This window comes from Sabethes cyaneus, chromosome 2 (assembly GCF_943734655.1).
Source record: "Sabethes cyaneus chromosome 2, idSabCyanKW18_F2, whole genome shotgun sequence".
NCBI classification, from domain to species: domain Eukaryota; kingdom Metazoa; phylum Arthropoda; class Insecta; order Diptera; family Culicidae; genus Sabethes; species Sabethes cyaneus.
The window spans coordinates 168,194,589-168,217,408 of record NC_071354.1 but is presented as its reverse complement, the minus strand read 5'-3'; the positions used below and the strand labels follow the sequence as shown (position 1 = coordinate 168,217,408).

The 22,820-nt window shown below is 39.7% G+C and overlaps 1 protein-coding gene across 13 annotated transcripts in view; it reads right to left on the bottom strand.

The window, feature by feature from the left end:
- Positions 1–443: 443 nt before the first annotated feature.
- LOC128734982 (protein alan shepard) overlaps positions 444–22,820 on the bottom strand; it is a 370,743-nt gene continuing 348,366 nt past the window's right edge. For 5 of the 13 annotated variants that reach the window (XM_053829406.1, XM_053829405.1, XM_053829417.1 and 2 more), the window contains 6 exons: positions 21,851–21,909; positions 21,615–21,739; positions 11,023–11,167; positions 4,015–4,382; positions 3,763–3,936; positions 445–3,688 (listed from right to left, as the gene is read on the bottom strand). In XM_053829406.1, the coding sequence (XP_053685381.1) occupies positions 3,545–3,688; positions 3,763–3,936; positions 4,015–4,382; positions 11,023–11,167; positions 21,615–21,739; positions 21,851–21,909 (1,015 nt within the window). In that variant the 3' untranslated portion in view covers positions 445–3,544. Of the gene's footprint in view, positions 3,689–3,762; positions 3,937–4,014; positions 4,383–11,022; positions 11,168–21,614; positions 21,740–21,850; positions 21,910–22,820 lie in introns of all 13 variants that reach the window. The other 8 variants (XM_053829412.1, XM_053829415.1, XM_053829408.1 and 5 more) reach the window with 8 other exon arrangements.

The following is a 22,820-nucleotide window of genomic DNA, read 5'->3' as shown; positions in this document are numbered from 1 at the left end:
TCGCTATTAATATCACCTCAACGGTGTTTCATGTTGCAATTTTTGAATTTTTAATGTTCTACTTTTTAATGTAAGCCGGGAAATAGAATGCAGTTCAAAAAGCAGCTACCTTATGTACTGTGTCTTTCAATGCAAATGGCGAATTATACGTTTAGACACAATTTAGACAGAATTGAGATAATATAGGTTATGAATTACTACAAATTCAGGAAAATTTCGAGTCAAATTTCAGTTCAAGTTCAATTTTTAAAACCAAAATCAGACATCAAATAAATTGTTGAATTTACCAAAATTGGTTCAATAGAAACTGAAATAAAATTAATTTTAAATTTACATAAAATTAGAAGAATTGAGAAAATTGAACCAAAGAATTCCTTAAGAAAAATTGAGAAAAATCAATGAAGAGAAAAATAAGTGATTGAAGCTAGAAGATTGAATCTAAACTTTCTTAAATTGATTCAAAATTGCTATATATATTTCCATAATTGAGTCAAGATGTGAATTAAACCAATGACGACTGCGTAAGAGCTGTACTTTTGAGTCAGTGATACATTGGAACCATTTAAGCCAATGCAGGGCCTGCTTTATATTGTAAGAGTTTACAGTCCCACTTCTCGGTAAAGTTTGAACACGCCAGTGTCGAAGAATCATTATTAGAAAAAAGCTAGTCCAGCTAGGTAATCCGAGATAGTAACATGCCGGATTATTTTTCAAAATAATGAAGATAAATCGAATCCGCTTGATTATTACATAGCATTATGTATTACCAAAATCTGCAAAAATAATGGAATAATTCGAGTTTCCATCACTACTGGCGCACTACCACCACTAATGGTGCGCCTACCCTAAAAGTTTTCGTTTTCTCCGCAAGTATAGAGTGTTGATAAATTCACTTATTTCAAATCGTTAGATAAAATTAATAAAACAAACAAATAAAAAAATTAAATTAGAGTAAATAACTAATATAAAACAATGACGGCTTTCAATAGCTTCTGAAATGATATTAACTTGTTAAAAGACACAGGCCGGGACATTTTCTTTCCATTAGGCTTCCGAGAAAAGAAGTCGAAAAAGCATCTCTCTGCCATGATGCCGCAGCCGACAACCGACGACGGGGCGGGGGCGTTATCATGCAAAAATCCCAACCATTCCAACCAATTGTGAGCTCTCGTCTATCGATTCATAATAATTAAAAATAAGTTATTCGCGAGCACTGGAATTTATTTTCGCTTTGCTTCACTGCGGCTAGTGCAGACTTTTTGCTTCGTCTTGCAGCGTCACCGGGTCTATTTTATTGAATTTCAATTGTCCTTGATCTTACTGATTAAGATTCACACTACAAGTTAAGAAAAAAAAACTTTTTCCTCTCCTTTCACTAGCTTCTCTTCTACTTCGTTTCTACTAACACAGTCGTTCCTAAACTCACGTTCCTCACAATTTTTTTTCGGGATTTTCTCCTCTTATTTATCTTTGCATTTTCTTTTTCGATCTCATTCAGCCGGTTTAATTGCAAGTTCCTTTCTTCGCTTAAACACTACAAAAATAGAACTACATAATTCAAAAATCATCAAAAAAAACATTTAGATTTTATAAAACGGCCTACGACTTTTCCCTTTTCTCCCTTGCCTTCCTAGCAAAAGACGTTCACTTGTTCGCATCTATTGCTCAATTCACTGCGAATGGTTTTTGTTTCTTTTCTTTCGTTCACATTTTCTGCTCTTCGCGCGAAGTACGCGAATGTGCGCAGGGTCACCTAAAATAGTAAATTTTAAATCGGTCTATCTAAGAACTAGAAACTAAAATTATGAACTAGCATTCCTCCTACTTTTCCGAGAGCTTCGCGCTTCCTGTATACGTGCTTGCTGTGCTTCTCTATCCTCTTTCCTCATCTAAGTATCGCTCTCTCTCTCTCTATCTCTTTCGTTCTCTTTTTCTTTCTCTCTCGCTCTAACTTTCTTCCTGCACACACACATCATGATGTCACAATTTTCAAAAATCTAACCATTTTGCTTTCTTAACGAACAAAAATAAATTAAAAAATTACCCTAAATAGCGGCTCGCTTTCTCTCTTTCCTTTCTCTTCTACACAGCGCGATTGCATTTTTGCACGCTGTTTTTCGCGACTTCAGTTTTACTCGAGTCAACTCAGGGGAAAAGTGGAAATTTATTTTCGTTTTATTTCGCTTTTATATAGGAAAACGGCCGGCGGCGGGTGAAAACATCGCTTTTCAGCCGTCCCAATAAAAATCGAAAACAAGGACTCTATCATTAGTTGATCCGGTTCGAGACGTCTTCCCGGTCAGCCAACTTACCGTGGAGGGTTCCTTTCTTTTTCTCTCTTTTGCATCTTTAAACTGTAGGCTTTAAATTCTCTTCTAACGTGAGGAAATAGCTACGAGAATGCGTCCTTCGTTCTTCTATATAACTTCTCCACTGTTTACTGTTTATTGTGGTTTTTGGTTTCTCGTAATTGCAGAAAGACATGCTTTGTCTCCTAATTGTCGATTTTTTAGTAGTTTCCTATTACATTCAGTACTTCTCGTTCGATTTCGAGTTATTTCTTTGCTCAACAGACACTGCTCTCTGCTACCGCAGAGATGGTGAAATAAATAAAGTTTGAAAAACAAAAAAAGCATCTTTCGGAAAGAACAAAACAAAATAAAAAAAAACTTAACAAACAGAATAAGGTTTCGTTTCCCAGCCGGCAGGAGTCGATGCATCAGATGCTGCAAACTAGCTCGCTCCTTGAACAGACTGTTTAAGGTCCGTTCCGTTGTAACACTTTTAGGTGTGTCAGGGGGAGAAAATACTAAAAAGAAAGTAACAGTCATTATATCCAATCATCTTCCGTTGCTGGCGATGATGGTGTAACTTTGAAAGCGCACTATTATGCTTTTTTTGTTATTAACGAGAAACGGCAAATCCCTTCACTATTGCTAACGCGCACGTCTTTTGTTTTTTCTTTTCTTTAAAGGTTTTGCACCATGCATCGATACACGCGGCTGCGGTTGATTGGCTTTTGTTTGTGGAATTCTTTGAATTACGGTATTTGTTCAAGTCTTATGTAAAAATCAGTGTTCTCCCGTCTCAGATGAGGTAACGGTTTCGTTTTTTTTCTGCTCGGTATTTCAAGTCTTGATGTCCCAAAATATCCGAAATCCCTTAAATTTTCATTTCTAACCGTATTTGGCATTTTGCTGTTATCAGACATTATCTGATAAATCAATGTTTTACTTTTAGAACATCCTATTTCGACTTAGAATCGTTACTGCTGGTCGTGCATCTTTCGTTTTACACAAATCGTTTCCGATGTTGGCATCCAATCGGATGGTGTTGTTGTTCTTGTTGTTATTTTTGCTGCGTCGGCGACGTTTTCTCTATGTTTTGGTGGTCGTGGTTGTGTTGGTTGTTGTTGTTGTTGTTGTTGTTGGTGGTGGTGGTGGTGGTGGCGGCGACGGCAATGACGATGACTGTAGACTACTTTTTTTTAACTGGCGGCGGCTGTGATGATCTAGATCTGACGGGAAGCCCCGGATCTGGATCTCTACTTCGGAGCATGCTGATACTGTGTGGTGTACGCCTCATCCGGAGATGCCGCCGTGCTGGCCTGCTCTGAATCGCCCATTTGCATTGTGTGGATGATCGATGGGGTAGGCGCGTAGTACGGATACGTTGGGCTAATGTACTGCTTGGTTTCGGAAGGGAAGTCGAGGTTAGGAAAGTTGTTAAAGATTATTGCTTCAATACCTTTCGGTAACTTACCGATGATCCAATCTGGAGCGTAGTAAGCTGTGGCATCATACCGTATGGAACTCCGGCGGCTGGATTTTCACTTGACATAATCATCGAAACGCCACGGGGTTGCACTTGGGCAACCGAGTCTGTTTTGTATGGAGTGCCCACGCTTAAATGAGGGGCCTGCATTTGCACATACTGCTGTGAAACAATGGAATACAAAAAAAGAGTTAATTAGAAGAAGGGATCCACTGACTACAGCCTCTTGATCAAACTCACCTGGTCTTCAACTTGCGCGATCGGTTGCGGCATCATGTAGCTCGAGACCCACTGGGACCCGGGCACGGCATAGCCTCCCATTTGTGGTGTACCAAATCTGCCGTACGGCACGCCAATGTGGGCCCCTACGTTCACGCCGATTCCATTCTGTTGCATGTTAGGATCGTACGTCACTGGGATACCCTCGGCACTGTCGCGCCAGGTTCTCGCATTGGGGTCAGGGCTCTTGAAGGGGTTTTTCTTCTTCGAACCACCGTCCGCAAATTTCACCAGCAGTGGCTCCTTGGCGCCCTGCAGTTGGGTTCCATTGAAGATCTGAATAATTTGCTCGCACTTCTCCCGTGATTCCATCCTGGCAAAACCGACTCCTGAAAATGTTTGTGAGAATCAGAATACTGCGACTAACTTTTGACGGGTAGTGGCGAAATTGAGTTTCAGTCAGGGAATTAAACAAATGTTTGATAAATAGATTTATTTGACAAGGCAGACTTAAGAGAAATATTCAAACCGAAGATGATGATGATTTCTCGACACACAGTGGTGCCGAATCGTAAAAACGCGATCATTACTGCCGCTGCTTGCATAACAGTCCCATTTTCTATGGAGTTTCCTATACAAATGGGACTGTTGTGCGAGTAGCTACAGAGGTAGTGTCTCCAAAGAAGCTAAAGAGCTGAAAATGGCAAAGCAGCTGGATAGAACGACATCCCCGCCGAACTTTGGAAAGTCTGAAGCGAACGGCTGTAGTATGCAATTCACCAGGTTATACTAAAGGTATGTTAGCGAACTGGTTGGAACAGTTTTGCATACAAAATTCTTTCCCGCATCTTATTTCTCAGACTGAGGCCGTTGCAGAAAACCTTTGTTGGCGAATACCTCCGTGGTTTTCGTTAAGGACGCTCCACGACCACGGATCAAATGTTCGCCTTGCGACAAATTCTCGATGAATTTCGGGAAGTCAACTTGCTGACTCACCATTTGTGTATAGACTCCAAGGCGGCGTAAATATTCTGTGGCAAATAATGCTTGAACATGGTTTTCCAACCAAACTGTATAGGCTGATACTTGCTACCTTTGATGGCTCAAAATCAAGCGTCAGGATAGTGGGTGAGACATCGGACTCGATCGCGACGCTACACGCAAAATAATCCCTCTTTACACGTGAAAAATCACGTAAATTTCTCTACAGGGAGTTACGTGACTTTCAGTTGAACTTTATTGAAACAATACAATAACATTCATGTAAATAATACTGGAAAAGCTGGATGGAAAATATTCACATAACATTACCCGTAATTTTGACGTAATTTTGAGTGTAGGTGGTTTGAAGCAGGGTGACGGGCTATTGAATTTTCTGTTCAACGTATAATTGGAAGGTGCTATTCCAAGGGCAGGTGTGCAGAGAAACGGTACCATCCATCATGAAATGTCATATAGGGTTTATTTCTTACTCCCGTCGTAGTAAGGAAAGCCACTCTAATTTTCATCTTTTCTCAGGTGGATTTAATGAATACACTAGAATCTCGTTTTACGTCCGTTCATTTTACGTGATTTCGTTTTACGTCACTTTTTTTACGTCCAAATTTTGAATTAACGTCCTCTCGTTTTACGTCCAAAATTTGAATTAACGTCCACTTTTTTTACGTCCAAAACTTGAATTAACGTCCTCTCGTTTTACGTCCGAAATTTGAATTTACGTCCTCTCGTTTTACTTCCGAAATTTGAATTAACGTCTTCGGGAAATGACTGCCGCCTTCAAGATGGTATGGAAAATAACGCAGAATTGACTCACTACGTGGCGCTAGTGGGAGGGGGGGCTCCCATACAAATGAAATTCAAATTTACTCATAACTCTAGAACTAATCAAGCAAAAGGAACCAAATTTGGCATGTAAGGGGTTTTGGAGGCAAGATTTTTTTCTATAGTGAATTTAGGCCTTTGCCTTCTTTAAGAAGGGGGATCCCATACAAATGAAATATAAGTTTCCTCATAACTCGAGAACTTATCAAGCAAATGGAACCAAATTTGGCTTGTGGGTGTTTTTGGAGACATGAATTTATTTTACGATGCTTTGAGACCCCTTACCCCTGTGGTACGAGGATAAGGACTCTCATACAAATAAAACAGAAATTTTTTCGAAACTTCCCGAAGACCGTAACTTTCTAGATAGCCAGCAGCGCAACACACCGCTTGTATAAGAATGCTACATATATGCTAGCGCCACGTAGTGAGTCAATTCTGCGCTATTTTCCATACCATCTTGAAGGCGGCAGTCATTTGAGTAACCTTCCCGAAGACCGTAACTTTCTAGATAGCCAGCAGCGCCAGATAGAGCTTGTATAAGAATGCTACATATACGCTAGCGCTACGTAGTAAGTCAATTCAGCGCTATTTTCCATACCATCTTGAAGGCGGCAGTCATTTGAGTAACCTTCCCGAAGACCGTAACTTTCTAGATAGCCAGCAGCGCCAGATAGAGCTTGTATAAGAATGCTACATATACGCTAGCGCCACGTAGTGAGTCAATTCTGCGCTATTTTCCATACTATCTTGAACGTGGCAGTCATTTGCGTAAACTTCCCGAAGACCGCAACATTCTAGATAGTCAGCAGCGTAAGATACAGCTTGTATAAGAATGCTACATATACGCTAGCGCCACGTAATGAGCGAATTCTGCATTATTTTCCATACCATCTTGAAGGTGTCAGTCATTTGCGTAAACTTCCCGAAGACCGCAACATTCTAGATAGTCAGCAGCGCAAGATATGGCCTGCATAAGAGTACTACATATACACTAGCGCCACGTAGTGAGACAATTCTATAATCCATACAATCCGACGAAAAGCCCTTGATCTGCTAAACAACTTTGTCGAAGACACCAACGTGCTATACGGTCAGGATCACGAGTTATTCCATGTTGGAACCAATTATGTCAATTCGTCCACTTTTTTTACGTCCAAAACTTGAATTAACGTCCTCTCGTTTTACGTCCAAAATTTGAATTAACGTCCTCTCGTTTTACGTCCGAAATTTGAATTAACGTCCACTTTTTTACGACCGATTTGATTTACGTCCCCCCAATAGTGGACGTAAAACGAGATTTGACTGTACTTCAAAAGCTCTGCTGCTGATTTGACTAAAACACACCTACCTTCCGATCCGCGCCCTTTGAATACACTAAAAAGCGATTTTTAAAGCATTCGATTGAAATTACGCAACTGACTTTATATCTTAAATTCGTCGTACCGTTTTAAAATCCGTCCATCAAAATTTTTCATCGTCCGAATTAAAAATCACAGTAATGTTTACGAAGCTAGCGCGCATTTATTTGTGTAGGACAGCATGACTACCCAAGTAACAATTCCAAGGTTTATTACGTTCGTATAGTAGTTTTCATGACCAACTTCATAAAACCGCTAATAAAACTATGAGCTCCACCAGAACTTTCTGATGACCGCTATAAAACTGCTCTGCTGAAAGCAGCAATAAAACCGGTTAAGCTTTCGCTGCTTGACAGTCATCGTCATAATTTAAAAAAGCTTTTCGCTTTTCGCTTAACGCTTTTCTGGCAAAAGCTAAATAAGTTGTCAACTTGAAAATATATCCGTGATCAGAAAAGTTTAAATGTTACTGACAGATTATTTTGAACGATTTGCGTTATAGCGACCAGAATAAAATATCCCATAGAATATTTATTAAATTTTAGGCAATTTCTTTGGTTTGCAGCATGTGCGCATTTAATTTCATCGTGCATATTGATATGATAGGTCGATTTATCAGCGCGCCACTGAAATTTTGCAATTTTCGAAAACTGGTTGTTTTAACAAAGTTAATATTCACTTAGTCAATCTCAATTTCCAGCAAAATCATTTTAGTTGCTTCCTCTGACAGGAAACCCGATTGATAATAACTTTCTTTCTGCAAAACACTTTGCTTTGATGAGCTGTTGTTTGCGAGCTAAAACAAACTACTACAATATGGCAATATGGCTTCGCATAAAAAACTTGCCGTAAGACGTAGTCCTACGTCAAAAAATGATTTTGGTGTTGAACTTTGGTATTCTTCATAATAGCAGCAAAAACACTATTTGGTTAGGGTGTTACCGTTTCAATAGCTCTATAAAATTAACAGATTTATTGCGGTTTGACAAATAACTGCGATAAGATCAATTTTGATTGGTGCACCATTTTGTATTGCCACGCCACACTTATGGTAAGTTTATAAGAGACGTGGTGCAGCCAACAAGGGGGTGGAGGGGGGGGGGGGGTGGTATCCGCCGGAAGTCGGTTGACAATTTCCCGTGTAAATGGAATGATCAGTCAGTAGTGGAGCACGAGTACGGTTTTCCGGACAAACTGACGCGGCTGATCAAAGCTACCCAGGAACGAATGATGTGCTACGTGCGCGTTTCGGGGACAATCTCAAGCCCTTTCGAATCGCGCAGAGGGTTACGGCAAAGAGATGAACTGTCCTGTATGCTATTCAATATCGCTATTGAAGGTGTGATCCGGCGAGCGGGTATCGAAACGAGGGGAACGATCTTCAGTAAGAGTAGCCAACTCCTAGCCTTTGCAGACGACCTCTACATCATTACTAGAAACCGTGGGAAGGCGGAGGTAACCTACGCCAGAACAAAAACGGACGGCCAGAACAAAAAACGGCTAGGACGATAGGGTTACAAATTAATGCATTGAAAACCAAATATATGGTAGGAAGAGGCTCTCGAGAAAGTAACTTTTGCCTCCCACGAACAGTGACTATTGACGGCGATGAACTGGAAGTGGTTGATGAGTTCGTATATTTGGGATCTCTGGTCACCGCCGACAATAATACGACTGAGGAGATCCAACGACGCATTCAAGCTGAAAATCGAGCCTACTTTTCCCTTCGCAAGACGTTTCGATCAAGGAGCATACGCCGCCGCACAAAGCTGACGATGTACAAAACGCTAATCAGACCGGTAGTCCTCTACGGACTTGAGACAGTAACTATGGCGTGGGGCTCATAAAGTTTGTCGCGGTCAAAGGAATAACCAGCTGTAGAACCTACTTTTCACGTTGAATATTCAGAAACACACCTGAAGGCATGCACATAGAAACTCAATCTCTCAGATCGATCATGTCTTGATTGACGGTCGACACTTTTCGGACGGTCTTTTTGGGGATCAAATATCGACTCTGACCACTGTCTCGTTGTGTGTAATATTCGCGCAAGATTCTCGAACGCAGTGAAATCTCGCACTGAAAAAACGCTGCGTTTCAACATCCAGCGGTTGACGACAGATGGGGTGGTAGCGAAATACGCCAGAAAGCTTGATCAACGAATCGCAGAACAGCAAGAAGAAAGGGAAGAAGATATAAGTGGGCTGTGGAGGAGTTCCATTGGTTCCATGGTTCCATTGAATGAACTGCAAGAGAGCCTAGGCACGACGCGTGGAAGACATCGTAACAGATGGTTTAATGCTAAATGCCAGAGAGTGACAGATAAGAAGAACTAGGCCAGGAGTCGCATGCTCCCTGCGGCTACACTTCCGAATAGAGAAAGGTATAGAAAGTAAAAAAGAACCCACCGTCTAAAAAACGTGGGTATGAGGAGCACGTGCTCGCCGGCACAGAGGAGCGATTCGCCTGCACATGGAGTTTCTATAAAATGCTGAGGTGCAGGAGTTTTATCAGACCTATGATGTGCTGGCAACCTGCTTCCTGACAAAACGGCGGTAGCAGTTAGGCGAAAGGAGCGCTTCTAGAAGCGAAATAAGAATTTTGAGCGATGTCCAAGCTTTGGAGTTAAAAAGGGTCAAGATACCATACGTCAGATACTAGGTAATTTCCGGGAGTACAACTTGCATACTCATAATGTTTTTGTGGACTTTAGGGCGGCGTACAATTCAGTCAAACGAAATGAGTTGTGATAGATAACGCTCGAACAGGGTTTTCTGACAAAATCAGTTAAGCTGATCCGTTTGACACTGGATGCAGGGTCAAAGTCATGAGTCAGAATAGCAGGTGAGATCTCAGCTGCTTTCGTTTCGTAACGGTAGACTGAAGCAACAGGATGCATACTCTAACCTGCTATGTTGAATCGCCTTGGAAGGTGCAATACGAAGAGTAAACGTGAAAAGTAACGGGATTATTTTCGCAGTAATAAATAAAACCAGTAATCCTCTAGGTTGGGTTATGGTATTTGGGGCACCAGTACGTCCTTGTTGGCTTTGAACGGAATGTATTACCAGAAGACATAAAGTTGAGTAGGCAGACATATCAAGAGTTGTGTCAGCTGCTGGACGAACCACCCGTTGTCCATACCGCGAAAATCGGCCGGTTGCGGTGGGTTGTGCACATCGTAGGGACGTCGAACAATAGTCCAGTGAAAATGGTTTTTGATAACGACCCAATAGGAATGAAGAGAAGAGCTACGCAGCGGGCAAGATGGATCGATTAATTTATGAATCCACGCCCAGGAATGACTGTGGAGCTATGGAATTGGACGGTGATGACTTCTGTGCACAGCGCAGGTCACTAGGTCCTATACCTGGTTAAATCGCGTACAACGGTACAATATTTCTTGGTTTTCCGAGGCTTGTTAATAATTATACCCAAGGCCAAAACTCTTGCGGGGTTGAATATTCCTTACAACCATTTGCGTAAGAAAAAAAATTAGTAGAGTTCCTTCAATTTTTTCGTGGGATATAACACCAGATCTGCCTATAGATTCGTAAAAGTACGACATAAAATTTTCTAATATGCTAGTTTACAATTTGGAATTCGTAGTGTAGTTTTGAAATAATGATTAATTTAGTTAACATTATCAAGAAACATTATCGAGATGGCTAACAATCGATATTGATGGCTTAGCAATCTTTGCCACCCTTTCGCTACGTTACAACTGTCTAGTTAATTTAACATCGTTACATCATTTCAATATCACTCTAAGCAAAAAGAAGTTGAGCTTGTCTTTCCCATGACGTCTAGTATAATAACAGGATAAAAATAGTTTGTATTCACTTACCCTTTGACTGTGCATTCTGGTCACGTAGGATTCTGGTCGAGATCACATGGCCGTACTTGGATAGTAAGTTCTCTACATCCGTCTCCTTATAGTTAAGTGGTAGATTTGCAATGTACAGATTGGTAGGATCTTGTTCTTGTTGCTGCTTGATGGCCCCGATTACCGGTTTCGGAATTCGGTTCAGTTCGTTTCAATACATTTATCACACATACACATATACGCATACAAAAATATAACGGAAAATTTGTAACGATTTGTTTGTCGCAAAAAGAAAAGGAGAAGAAAAATGAGAGTAAGTTAGTACAACTGCTGCGAAATTCTCGAGCGGCTAGCGTTTCTAAGGTGGGAGGGGTTTTCCTAACCGAGCAGTTTTCTTTTGTCTTTTTTTTAGTGAATGTATTAATGCTTCTTTCGGAGGACACGAGCGACATTGACAATGGGGGAAATCGTTTGCAGTGACTCGTTGGAATTGAACGGAGAGAAGGATTCTCCTAGCAAAGCAGAGTTTTGTTCGAAAGAGCTTTTTGAAACCAAGGATGTGAGTCTTTTAATTGGTGTTTTATACCTCCTTTTTTTAGCAGAAAACATACGTAAAGTAAACGGAAATACACTGAGTGAAGAGTGTTGCGAATGCGTTGCAAAGTTCTGGAATGGGCGATTTGATTCTAAGAGCGTAATTAGTTGAAGTTGGTGTTGTTTGCAAAAAACAGGGCAGGGGATGTATGGCACGAATAACACGAAGATCGGCTGGCGTTTTGGCCCATTAAGTAATGGATATGATTGATTCCTATAGAACTCTATTCGCGATACCTAAGACTGAGCTAGCCCTATACTTAACTTACTTAACATATATATGAAATTGGTTTGTTTGGCCGGCGCACTATTATTTGATTGTAATGGTAGTAGTTGTACTAGTAGTAGTAATATAGTGATGGTAGTAATACACACTTTTACATAGTTGGTTTACAGTATACATTACTTGCTGCTTTCAACTTGGGGGTTAAACACTAGATAATTAGAACTGACTAGCAATAGTTAGATATTTTGGTTGGTTAATATAGTTGCTATTCGTTAGCTAATCCTAAACTGTTAAAAATGGAGAAACTCCAAACTGGCTAACTGTATGAGTACTATGTACACAGATAATAGAGATAATAGACTAGACTACCTAAACTCCCTTAACGCACACTTTAAAATATGTTTTTTTTTGTACAAACGATATATTGTAGAGACGAATAGATACTTGGTAAAAGTCTAGCCCCTACTATTATTTTACTACGATGGACTATCGGAAAGAGGGATCTTCAAATTTAACACAACACAAATGAAGATGACTATCTACTGCCGCCGCGCCGGCAAGGGGCTCAGCTTTTGCGGATAAAACCGATTTCACATCATCGATAGATGAGTAGCTCCATTTTTGTTGTCTTGTTATTTATCATATATTATATAGTTTTGCAGTTGAGTAACGATACATAATTTGATATCGGTGGAATGGGTTAGTCGAACTGATGCACAGAATTAGTATAGCTTTTATTTGTACAGCTTTTCGGTTGCGATTGGTTAAACGATTTACTGTCAATAGAAGTGCGCTTGTAGTTAACATTCACGTTGGAGTGTTACAACATGTACATATATACAGATTGGTATAAGTAGATTTTCTAGAGGGTCCTCGAGTTGGCAAATTTTGGGTTGGGAAATCGAAAAAATATTTCAACTAATTGATTGGAGGTATTAAGATATTCGAGAGGCAAAACAACTAAGTTTTTATGAGCAGGTGGTGGACTGAATTATGAAAAAAAAGTTCCTATATCAAGACATTTGTTGCAGCATGTTCGAATGCGTAGGGTTGGGATGTTGATATTTGAAAGAGCCGGCAGTAAAGGTTTGATACTTAAATAGGTACTGTATACTATTATGTATGTGAGAAGACTTTTGAGAACGAGTTTTCCTACTAAAAATTGTATAAAGCGCGATGGTGGAACCATTTATTGTGATAAATAGCCTTAATAGTCTCCAACTGCAATATTTTGTATGAGTGGTACAACTCGTTTAAATCTATAAATTATGAGAATTACACAGCTTATCTCAATTAACAAATTAAACCGATATTGTAGCTACAATTCTGTTCAAAAACAATATTTGAAAATAAATGAAACATATAACACACTGATACTATGTGTACAATTCGAATATTATATTATACTAGAGACATATGTCTTCTACTTCATCTATTCTAAAATATTGTAACCTTGATAATTTTCTATTGAAGACAAAGAATCGAGAGCAAAAGTAGTAATGAAAAAATAAATTACAGTACATATGTTTGAATAATTTTGATCGAAACGAAAATGTAAAAAAGATCAGAACGCATTCCTTTTGCTGTACAATCAGAGGTACGACTGAACGAACTGTGGCGTGTACTGTGCATAGCGTTCGATTTCCAGCACAAAACAGACGCTATAAAATTGTACAAACAGTGGACTGACTGCAGTAGATAGTTGACAGATGGAAGTAGTTCTTGGACGAGCACCTCAATGGCAATATAAGAGACGGATGCAGAATGGAAGTGAACCTAACCGGTCTCTGATCTTGGCTCATCATAGGCTAATAGAGTCGTCGGAAAGAACCGGCTTCCGAAATTCGCCGGCAAAGCTTCACAAATATGGTACGGAACCACTAGCAACGGCACTTTGTTGAATGATTCCTGGGATTTCCGAGAATAAACTACCAGCAATTGGACTGAAAGAGCGGTTTGTTCCATCTCCAGGAAGCGCGATCGGATTGTTTGCTGTAAGAGTAATTTGCAGGATATCAACAGGCGGGCTGTATGGGGACCTGAACTATTATGGACCATATTTTACGCTCCGACATATCCTTCAGAAATATCGGTAATATAACATGCCTACATACCATATTTTCGTCAATTTCGGGGCAACATACGATCCAGTCGAACGCGAACAACTATGGTAGCTAATGCACTAATACGGATTCTTAGATAAATTGACGCGGTTGATCTAAAATATTCAAGAATGATGGCTGTGCTCTATGCATATTTTAAGTCCACTCTTGAGCCCTTTCGAATAACACAGAGGGCATGATTTTCAACAAGAGTGACCCCCACCAAGGCTGTGTAGTTGACTTTGACGTTATCACTAGAAAGTTTGAGACGGCGAAGGCAACCTGTGCTTGACTGAAAGCGAAGGATTAGACAATTGTACTATGATTTAATGCGTCTAAAACCAAATATATGATACTATCCAGAGACTGTACTCTGGAGAAAACAACGTTCGCCTCACAGGGACAGTGACTGTTGACAGTGATGAACTTGAAGTGGTTAATGAGTTCATATATTATGGATCACTGGTCAACACCGAGAACAATATCGGCAACGACATTAATTGACGCATTCAAACTGGGAATCAGGATTTCCTTGCCCTCTGTAAGACGAATGATCGAGAAGTCAGTTTGAGCTGGCCGCGTCGTGACGATGCCGGACGCGTCACGATAATTTCGGCTGGCATCGCGATGGAGTATGTTCCCTTTAAGGCAGTCTTATGTAAGCACTGCTCGGAGAGACACGACTCCTACCGACTCGTGTATGTACTGTACCGCACCAAGTTTTTATAATTGAACACCGTGTCAGTGCTGTGTGCTGGTTCGTAACCTGAGTAAGAGAGAACCTGAACGCGGTGCTTTGATTTTCGTCTCGGTGCCTCTGAACCATTGCATAATTTTGTTTTTCGTTATTTTCTATCCCTGACATTCACATTTTGTGTACGCTACTGTGCAGTTAGAAAACTCGAACTCAAGCTGCGTACTCGTGTTGCCTGCTCTAGCTCGATATTGGCACGGTAGGCTAGCACGGTGTCGCACGTAAGCTTGTTGATCGGTGCGGTGCAATAACAAACTACGTATTTATTAATGGCAAGCATGCGCCTCACAAAAGCAATTAACTCCGAAGTGCGGTGCTATATTCGTTTCAGTACCGAGTCTACCAAATGCACTGAAACCGAGAGCATGTTAGCTATGAACAGAGCAAAAACATTTAGCACGGCTTGTAGTACGGTACCTGGCTCCACAAGTCTGGAGTAGTAAGTTTAGAATAAAGTCATTTGGTAGAATGCTTTTTTTTATATGGGTCATTCCACGCGACGTGTCTGAGCCCCGTGTAATCGACCTTCACGAATTTGCACCAAATTTCGTCAAATTGTTCGTTTTCGGTCAGAAAGCCAAAATCGAAAATTTGGTGCCGACCGCACATTCCCTCGATTAATGGGAGCACCTCCATTTTTAAGGAAAATATCGGAAACATTGAGTTTAGAAAGACACTATTTTCACATTTTTAAAGGAAATTACCCAAGGAATTCGAAAAAATGTTATTTTTAAGCACCAGTGCTGCCAAATATTTTTAACCTCAATTTGAAAACTAAATTTTCATTTTTCGCTCACTGAAGACAATTTGATATCCAAAATTCCAACTTCAACGTGTTTTACAGATTTTTTTAAACAAGAACCACTCATCGCCCCGAGGTATTCTTTGCCGATCCCGAGATACAGCGTTTTAAATCAAGCAATACCCCATTTTTTATGTAAAACTATAAGCAAAATAAATAATTTTTTTAAGCAGTGATTCTCTACGGAATGTAAAACTACTTTGCCATATCGGGAAAACATTTATACAATATATAGCAAAGTTTTTCTTAACAATGTTGCCAGCATTTCAGTTTCACGCATGAGGGACTATTCGATCGGCACCAAATTTTCGATTTTTGCTTTCTGACCGAAAACGAACAATCTGGCGAAATTTAGTTCAAACCGTGAAGGTCGATTACACGTTTGAACTTTTTCTCGCTCACTTGGCATGGAATGACCCATATTCGTAAGGAACTATTTCGCATAACGACCATTTGGCATAAGGGTCGTTTGGCATAATTCCTCAAACATCGCTTTTCTAGATGTTACAGGGCGAAACGGCTCCAGTTGCTGTCTCTTGTTAGCGAACACTAAACAACCAAATCTGGCTACAATATCCATTATACCAAAAAGTCGTAATGTCGAACTACCACTATGCCAAAAGACTTGCCAGACTTTGCGGTATGCCAAACGACTTTATGACAGACAGGTTAACCCCTCAAGAATACGCAACATGCTAGACAGCTCGACCAAATGGAAACTGATTTGCGAGCGTTGAGACATTGGCGATGAGTAGCCGAGAACCGAGTGAAACGGAGATGAACAACCCTGGTTTTAACCTTTCGTTACTCGCGCCAGCTTCGATTTATAGGCATGCTAAAACCTAACAGAATTCACTCGAATACTAATGCCACTTGGTGAAAAACCTATGAAACTTTTTCCATCGATTAAAAGATTTTGGTCTACGGATCAACTTTGCTGAAAACAGTTACTTTCTTTTTTGCTGGAATCCCGAGATATACCGAGATAAAGTTACCGGTTCACAGGCGTTGTACAAAATACAACAACGCGAGTAACGGAGGGTTAAACTGCTGAAGAAAAGGAAAAAACAAACTATCAAGTTTCGCAAGAAAATTCGTCGTCCGGCAAATGATCCAGGAAAGTGTCGAAAATCCGGGAATTCACCTCATTTAGAAATATTGTGTTAGTGCTCTGATTTTGCTCAAACTTTGTGTACTTGTTTATGTTTGGAATATTTCACAGCCGTATTTTTTGTAATTCCCGTTTTGCATGCTCTTTGCTAATTTTTTTCTAACGGTAGTTTTTTCAATAGACGAACGGGAACGGTAGAAGAAAGTAATGAAACAAAGGTGATGATAGTATCTTCTGGGCGATACAAGGCGTGAAGGGGGAAGAGCGAAAAATTTGGTAAGCGAGGGTCACTGAGGCAACGCTTATTAAGTTTGTATAACCCAAGCTAAGGGATTCGTGGATCGATTCAAATTATCAGTTTTAGAGTGTTCTCATAAATCACCGTTTTTGTTTTAAGACTTTTTTTTAACAATTCTAAACTTTTGATCCGTCAAACGTGGAAATGGAAAATGAAATATGTTATGTCATATGTTATATGTTTTTTTGTTATTAAGACAATTTCTTAAAGTAATAAAATATTTATAGTGAAATGGAGACACATGGCGTATTTTAATTGCAAGGAAACGGATACTCGCAGCTTGATTTCGGGTCAAAATTTCGCGTACGTATAAATTAGATTTGTGACAATTTGAAAAATTGCAAAACCAGCGAAATTTTAAATCAAAATATTTTCTACTATAAATTACAAGTCTGATACCGTCGAGTTGAAATTCAAGCTTTTGAACGGTTGATAGTTAAATTAGAAAGATTGCCAAAAAGTCTGACAGTGAGTGTCAAATATGCAGGATTATTGTCTTCTTGCATGTTTTTTCGTGACGTAGCTTCACTTTATGCTTTTTTAGACCCTAATTAACTCTAATTTCCAAAATATTATGAAAATATTTGTATTATTCTAAAAGTACAGCAAAAGTTTTCAATTAATGTTTAAATTTAATGTGCCTTGTTGAACGCAGACAGATATTTACTTTAAAAGTCTAGCCCGGATCCAGCCGCGAAAGTTGTTTCATCAATTGCTTCAACTGAAAAGTTTATTTTTGGTTTGTCGTCTTTCAAATCATCTTTTGCCTAAAGAAATTTTCAACACTGCCCGTGTATTTATAATAAACAATTGACAGCAAAAGCGCTGATTTCAATTTCTTTTCCAGATCATCAATATCAGTGATCTGCCATGTGGCAAGTCGATATTTCAGCTTACCGGCAGAGAACGACAAGAGTGCGAGCCTGTCTTTCAATGAACGCTTCTACAGATAAAACAATTAATCATTTGCTTACTTTTCATGAATCAAATATTAAATGGCGTTCTTAAAATGAACGATACTGTTGTTCATAAAAAAACTGTCGGTTATCCTGAGAACAGTGGAAAAAACATTTACTTACAAGAATCACAGTAAAAGCACACAAACAAAAAGCCATAACAGAAAGAACATAAATTTCGAAACTTTGTCACAACAATAAACTGTTTATTTACGAACAAATTTAAACAGCCATAAAGTTTTACTCGGTACCGACGCTGCTGTTTGGGTAAAAGGAATATTCTTCAAAGGCTTCGGAATGAAAAATCAGAAAATAATTTACAAGCGTCCCACAGGATTTTGAAAATGCGTTGCTTCTTTGCTTTGATTAATCTCGAGCAAAGCAGGAAAGCAGCAACTTAAAACAACCGTCGAAACACCGACATTGTTTACCGGGCCTCTACCGGTGCACTTCCGTCGTATTGCCAGCTACTAGTAGTAGGTCTTTATACTACGCACCTTAGCAAACGGTATTTGCAAAGGATGTTTGGTGTAAAAATTGATTACCGCATTTGTTACGGTTTGCTTACAAAATCAATAAAAGCTAACCGACTGTATGCATTGAAATGGAAAAGCCCCTAACAAACGAATTAAATACAATGATTATGCCCTATAAAGTGCCTGATTTATTGTATCCCCTGTCGGAGTATAACGGCCGTGAACGCAAAGCTCTCTGTCTCCATTGTGACGCTCTATTACTGCAGGATTAATGTACTGTTGTATGCGGATTGAAAAACTGCGCCAGGAAATATGACGGCAGCGGGAAGAAGAAAACAATAAAACATTAACTATATTCGACAGGCTTTTCCGGTGCGCTTTTCATAGGCAGACAGAGAGACCACGTATGCACCAGATGAACCAACCAAATCCTGCAAGATGGCATACGCTGGCGTACGGTGCAGTGTTGCAGTCTGAACCAGACTAGACTTCATCATAATAATGGAGTGCAAGAAAGGCAATTAAACTTTCTGGTTGGTTGTAGTTTTCGCTCTTGATTGGATTAAAAATTTATAAAATTATTATTCCACGACGCTAGGTGCTAGAGCTTCACTACTCTGGTGGCAAACTCCAGCCTCATGAGCATAGATGTGACATCTAGGCAGACAGGATATTTTTCGCTTGGAACGATCCATTTTGTTTTACTCTTACATAGATGTCGAGCACAAGATAGTGGTCCACAATGTGACTTTAGAGAGGTACAATTGATTGAATCTAATCGGTTTCCAGTAGATACGTACATAATATATGTTTGTTATACAATATTTTGACTAACTTTGGATAAACGAAAAAACTCTACGATATATATATGTGTGTTATGCAAAGCTCTAGGACTTTAATAGGAGAGAAAAATGACACTCTGAACTAGACTCTATGTAGGCCGAAACGTTAAACTGCGGATATTCTCACTTGCTTGCTACCTAATGTATAATGTAGGTTATATAAGTAAATTTAGATAAATGTGGAACTAACTTTCCAAAAACTAGATGGATGAAACCAAACTCGACTAGGCAACAAGATAAAACGAACAAGATAACTGAACAGCACGAGACACACTGTTTGGGTTTGGTTTGTTTTGGGGGATACCATTTAAACAAAATTTGGTTGAAGCTTTGGGGTGTTCGCGAGGATTCACTAAAAAGGGATTTCTATCGATAGAAAACGCTTGGACGATTAAATATTGGTCTGCTCTAGAATCTAAGTGACTATAATCTAGCTTTGTTTCTAGGAAGAATGGGGTGGATGGTCGGAGAGCAATTTCGGGTTGGGTTTGTTCGAGAAGGAAACGGGGTACTTGGGGACGGGCCAAAAGGATGTAACAGATGCGGAAGGACGAGTTTAACTTTGATTGTAACATAAATAATAGAAAAGTCTTGGGTAAATTATCGTGGGTGTCAAACGGTTGTCCTTTTGGGTTTGTTTACTTGTTTGTTGGGAACAATTTATGGATCAACAAGTTATGGCGTGTTTTGTAAATGATGATTGTGAATGTTGTGATTTCTTGGTTAGTCAATGATATAAGATTATTATTCAGGTGCAACGATTAGGCAATTGTTTTGCTCGAATTTTTGAAACCGAAATAAACCGGGGTTAGTGTTTAAAAAGATGCGGCTTTAGTTGCTTTTGATGTGTGCTAGAATGATACTGGTTGCAGTAGAGGGAATCGTATTTTGGTTTGTTTAGGGAGCATAGAAGGGAATGGTAATAATATAAAAATCTGATGAGAGTTTTCTAAATTACAATTACAGTAGGTCACAGAATCGGATTATTCAGTTGAAAACAATATTGAAGATTATATCGCTTTTGACTTCGTGAAGAGCTTGAATATAAACAACAACAATGAAAAAGATTTGCATCGAGTTTGAAGCACAAAACATGTAAATTTACCAGCATTATCCCCACAATATAAATAAGCATCCAAAACATCAACAGAAAACCCGACATTCGCTATTGGCTCTCTCAAGCTCGTCTGGAACTTTGTTCTGCCATCTGATACTGTTTGTAGGACATGGCACTGGAAGCATTACGTGCACTTCATTCGTTCGGTGTTTCTCGATTTAACACCGCAAACTACCATCCGTTGGTCCTTAATTCAATTGAAACCACGAGTGCAAGAGTATTCACACTTTTATAACAACACCTTACCACACTGCAAAAGGAGTAGGTATAGTGCTTAAACAACTGGAATGAGAGAATCCTACCAGGTGGAGTTGCATTCGAGTATGTGTTTTTTATAAGGTAATCCGTTTTGTGGGGATAGCTGGATGCCGGCAGAAAACTGCTCTTTTTGTGCGGATATTAAAAAATAAACGACACACAGAGTGTATGCTTGTTGGAAGAGCACCTGAAATTGTGCTTCAGCTTTTTTCCATCATCTTATATTTTCATATTTAATTCATTTAACACCATACACTGCACCACTCGGGGTACTTTTATGCGAACCTATGCAGCAAAGTTGCCACGGAGGGTTAGTGCGGTTTGGTTTTCTGTGTAATGCTTTGGAAGCTCTTTTGTGTGCTTGTTAAATACTTGAGATTTGTTCCTCGTGGCCGGATATATTTTTATAATTATTTCCACTAGCTCATAGAGGAATCCTGGAGAGGTTTTTCAAAGACGCGCTGGAAATAAGCGATACAATATAACCTTCAAATTGATAAGCAGCCGTAGTTGGTTTTAAATTTAAACTGCTTACGAAAAATAGTTCCAATTCGGGCTTTAAATCTTGAAGTTTAATAAATAAAACAATGAAGATGGTTTGTTGTTTGCAAGGGTGTTGTCATAACTGAATTAACAATAGAAAATAAAAATGATCCTCAATAAAATTAGGCTGAAAATCAAAGATGACGAAATTACTATTTGTAGTATTTCAATAGGGCATTCTAGGAAGAATTGAATAAAAGAATGTTGTTCCTTTCAATCCACTTCCTGTCATCCAATTAGAAAGCAGGCGACAAACGTTGGTCTAACTTTGATAAAAAATATCGGGATTAATCGGAAAACTATCCCTCTCTTCCAATACTTCCAAGATGACGGGCGTACGAAACTGATCAAGGAAATTGTTTCAGTAGGAATCAAAATTGGGTAGATAGCAAAGAAAGAATAGATAATACACCGAAAGGGGATGATGGAATGGCGTTCGTGGGCAGTAGGATGGACATTGGTTGCATCGGGACAGTTCGGTTCGGGTGAGGTGTGTGTGAGGGGTAAGTATTACTTGCATGCAAACAAACGTACAATGGCCGGCCTATGTAGCACCCAGATACCCACTTTGGCCATCTGAGCTTGAATGCCCTTCTGCTGGAGACCTTTGACGGCACCCTCGGCGCATGCCGGTGATTCGAAGTCAACAAATCCGTAACCTAAAAAGCAAACGTATGGACAGATCCGTTGGATCGAAAAAGAAAGAGAAAAAGAACCGGTGAATGGTTCGTTAATTGATTAAGGGTATCCGGCATTGGCAGTTGGCTTACCTTTACATTTGTTTGTTGTTTTATCTAGTATTGCCTTAGTGGAGATGATAGTACCGTATCTGAAAGTAGAGAAAGAAAGAAATTAATTTAGAAAGTTACAGGTAGGTGAAATAAGAGGAAAAGGTAATGGCTTGGCGATTTTTTCTTAATTACTTTTAAATAGGACAATGGTTTTAGTTTATTTAGAGCAACAGATCTATTCCCGAACTAGTGAAGTATGTGTATTTTTCAAAATTATCATACAAAATTAATGTGTACAGTATACTCTGTAACTTTTTAGCGTGTAGGTAAAAATTAATGAAATTTTAGCTAAGAGTGTAATGTTTGCGTTGGTTGAATTTCCTCAAGATCTGCTACTTAATGGTGATCCAGATGGCATCGGTGCAAGGGCAGAAACGGCTGAAAAATCGTGTACGCCATCGTGGAAAATTCGATCGCATTCTACAAATGGAATTGGAAAACACCTGAGAATCCATCATTCAATGGTGTCATTCAAAGGGACCTGGCGGCGATCAGCAAGCGACACAAAACCGAAGATAGCTTACCCCCTGAAGGTCGGACGGTACTGAGTCTGTTCAAGCGTCGGCTGAAAATTTTGATTCCCGACGCAGCGAAGGAGGCGGATGGTTTGTTTAAAAAACGATTAAACGTATCGGCCTCCACGGCTTCAATGTACGGATGACACTGAACCGGAACGACAAACACGGTGACGAACATGCACCGTACTATACCGAGGGTGGCTGACGAAAGCGAAGCGCGTCAAGATAAACGACGAGACTTATATCAAAATGGACATAAAGCAGTTTCCGGGGCAGGAGTTTTACGTTGCTATCAAAAGACGTCAACCTCCGAACTCGCTGGAACTTCGCGCGATTGAAAAGTTTTGGGGCATTATGAAAACCAGACTTCGTTGAACATTTAAAGCGTTGGAGTACTAGCGAGCATTGATGAAACAGTGGGTAAACGTATC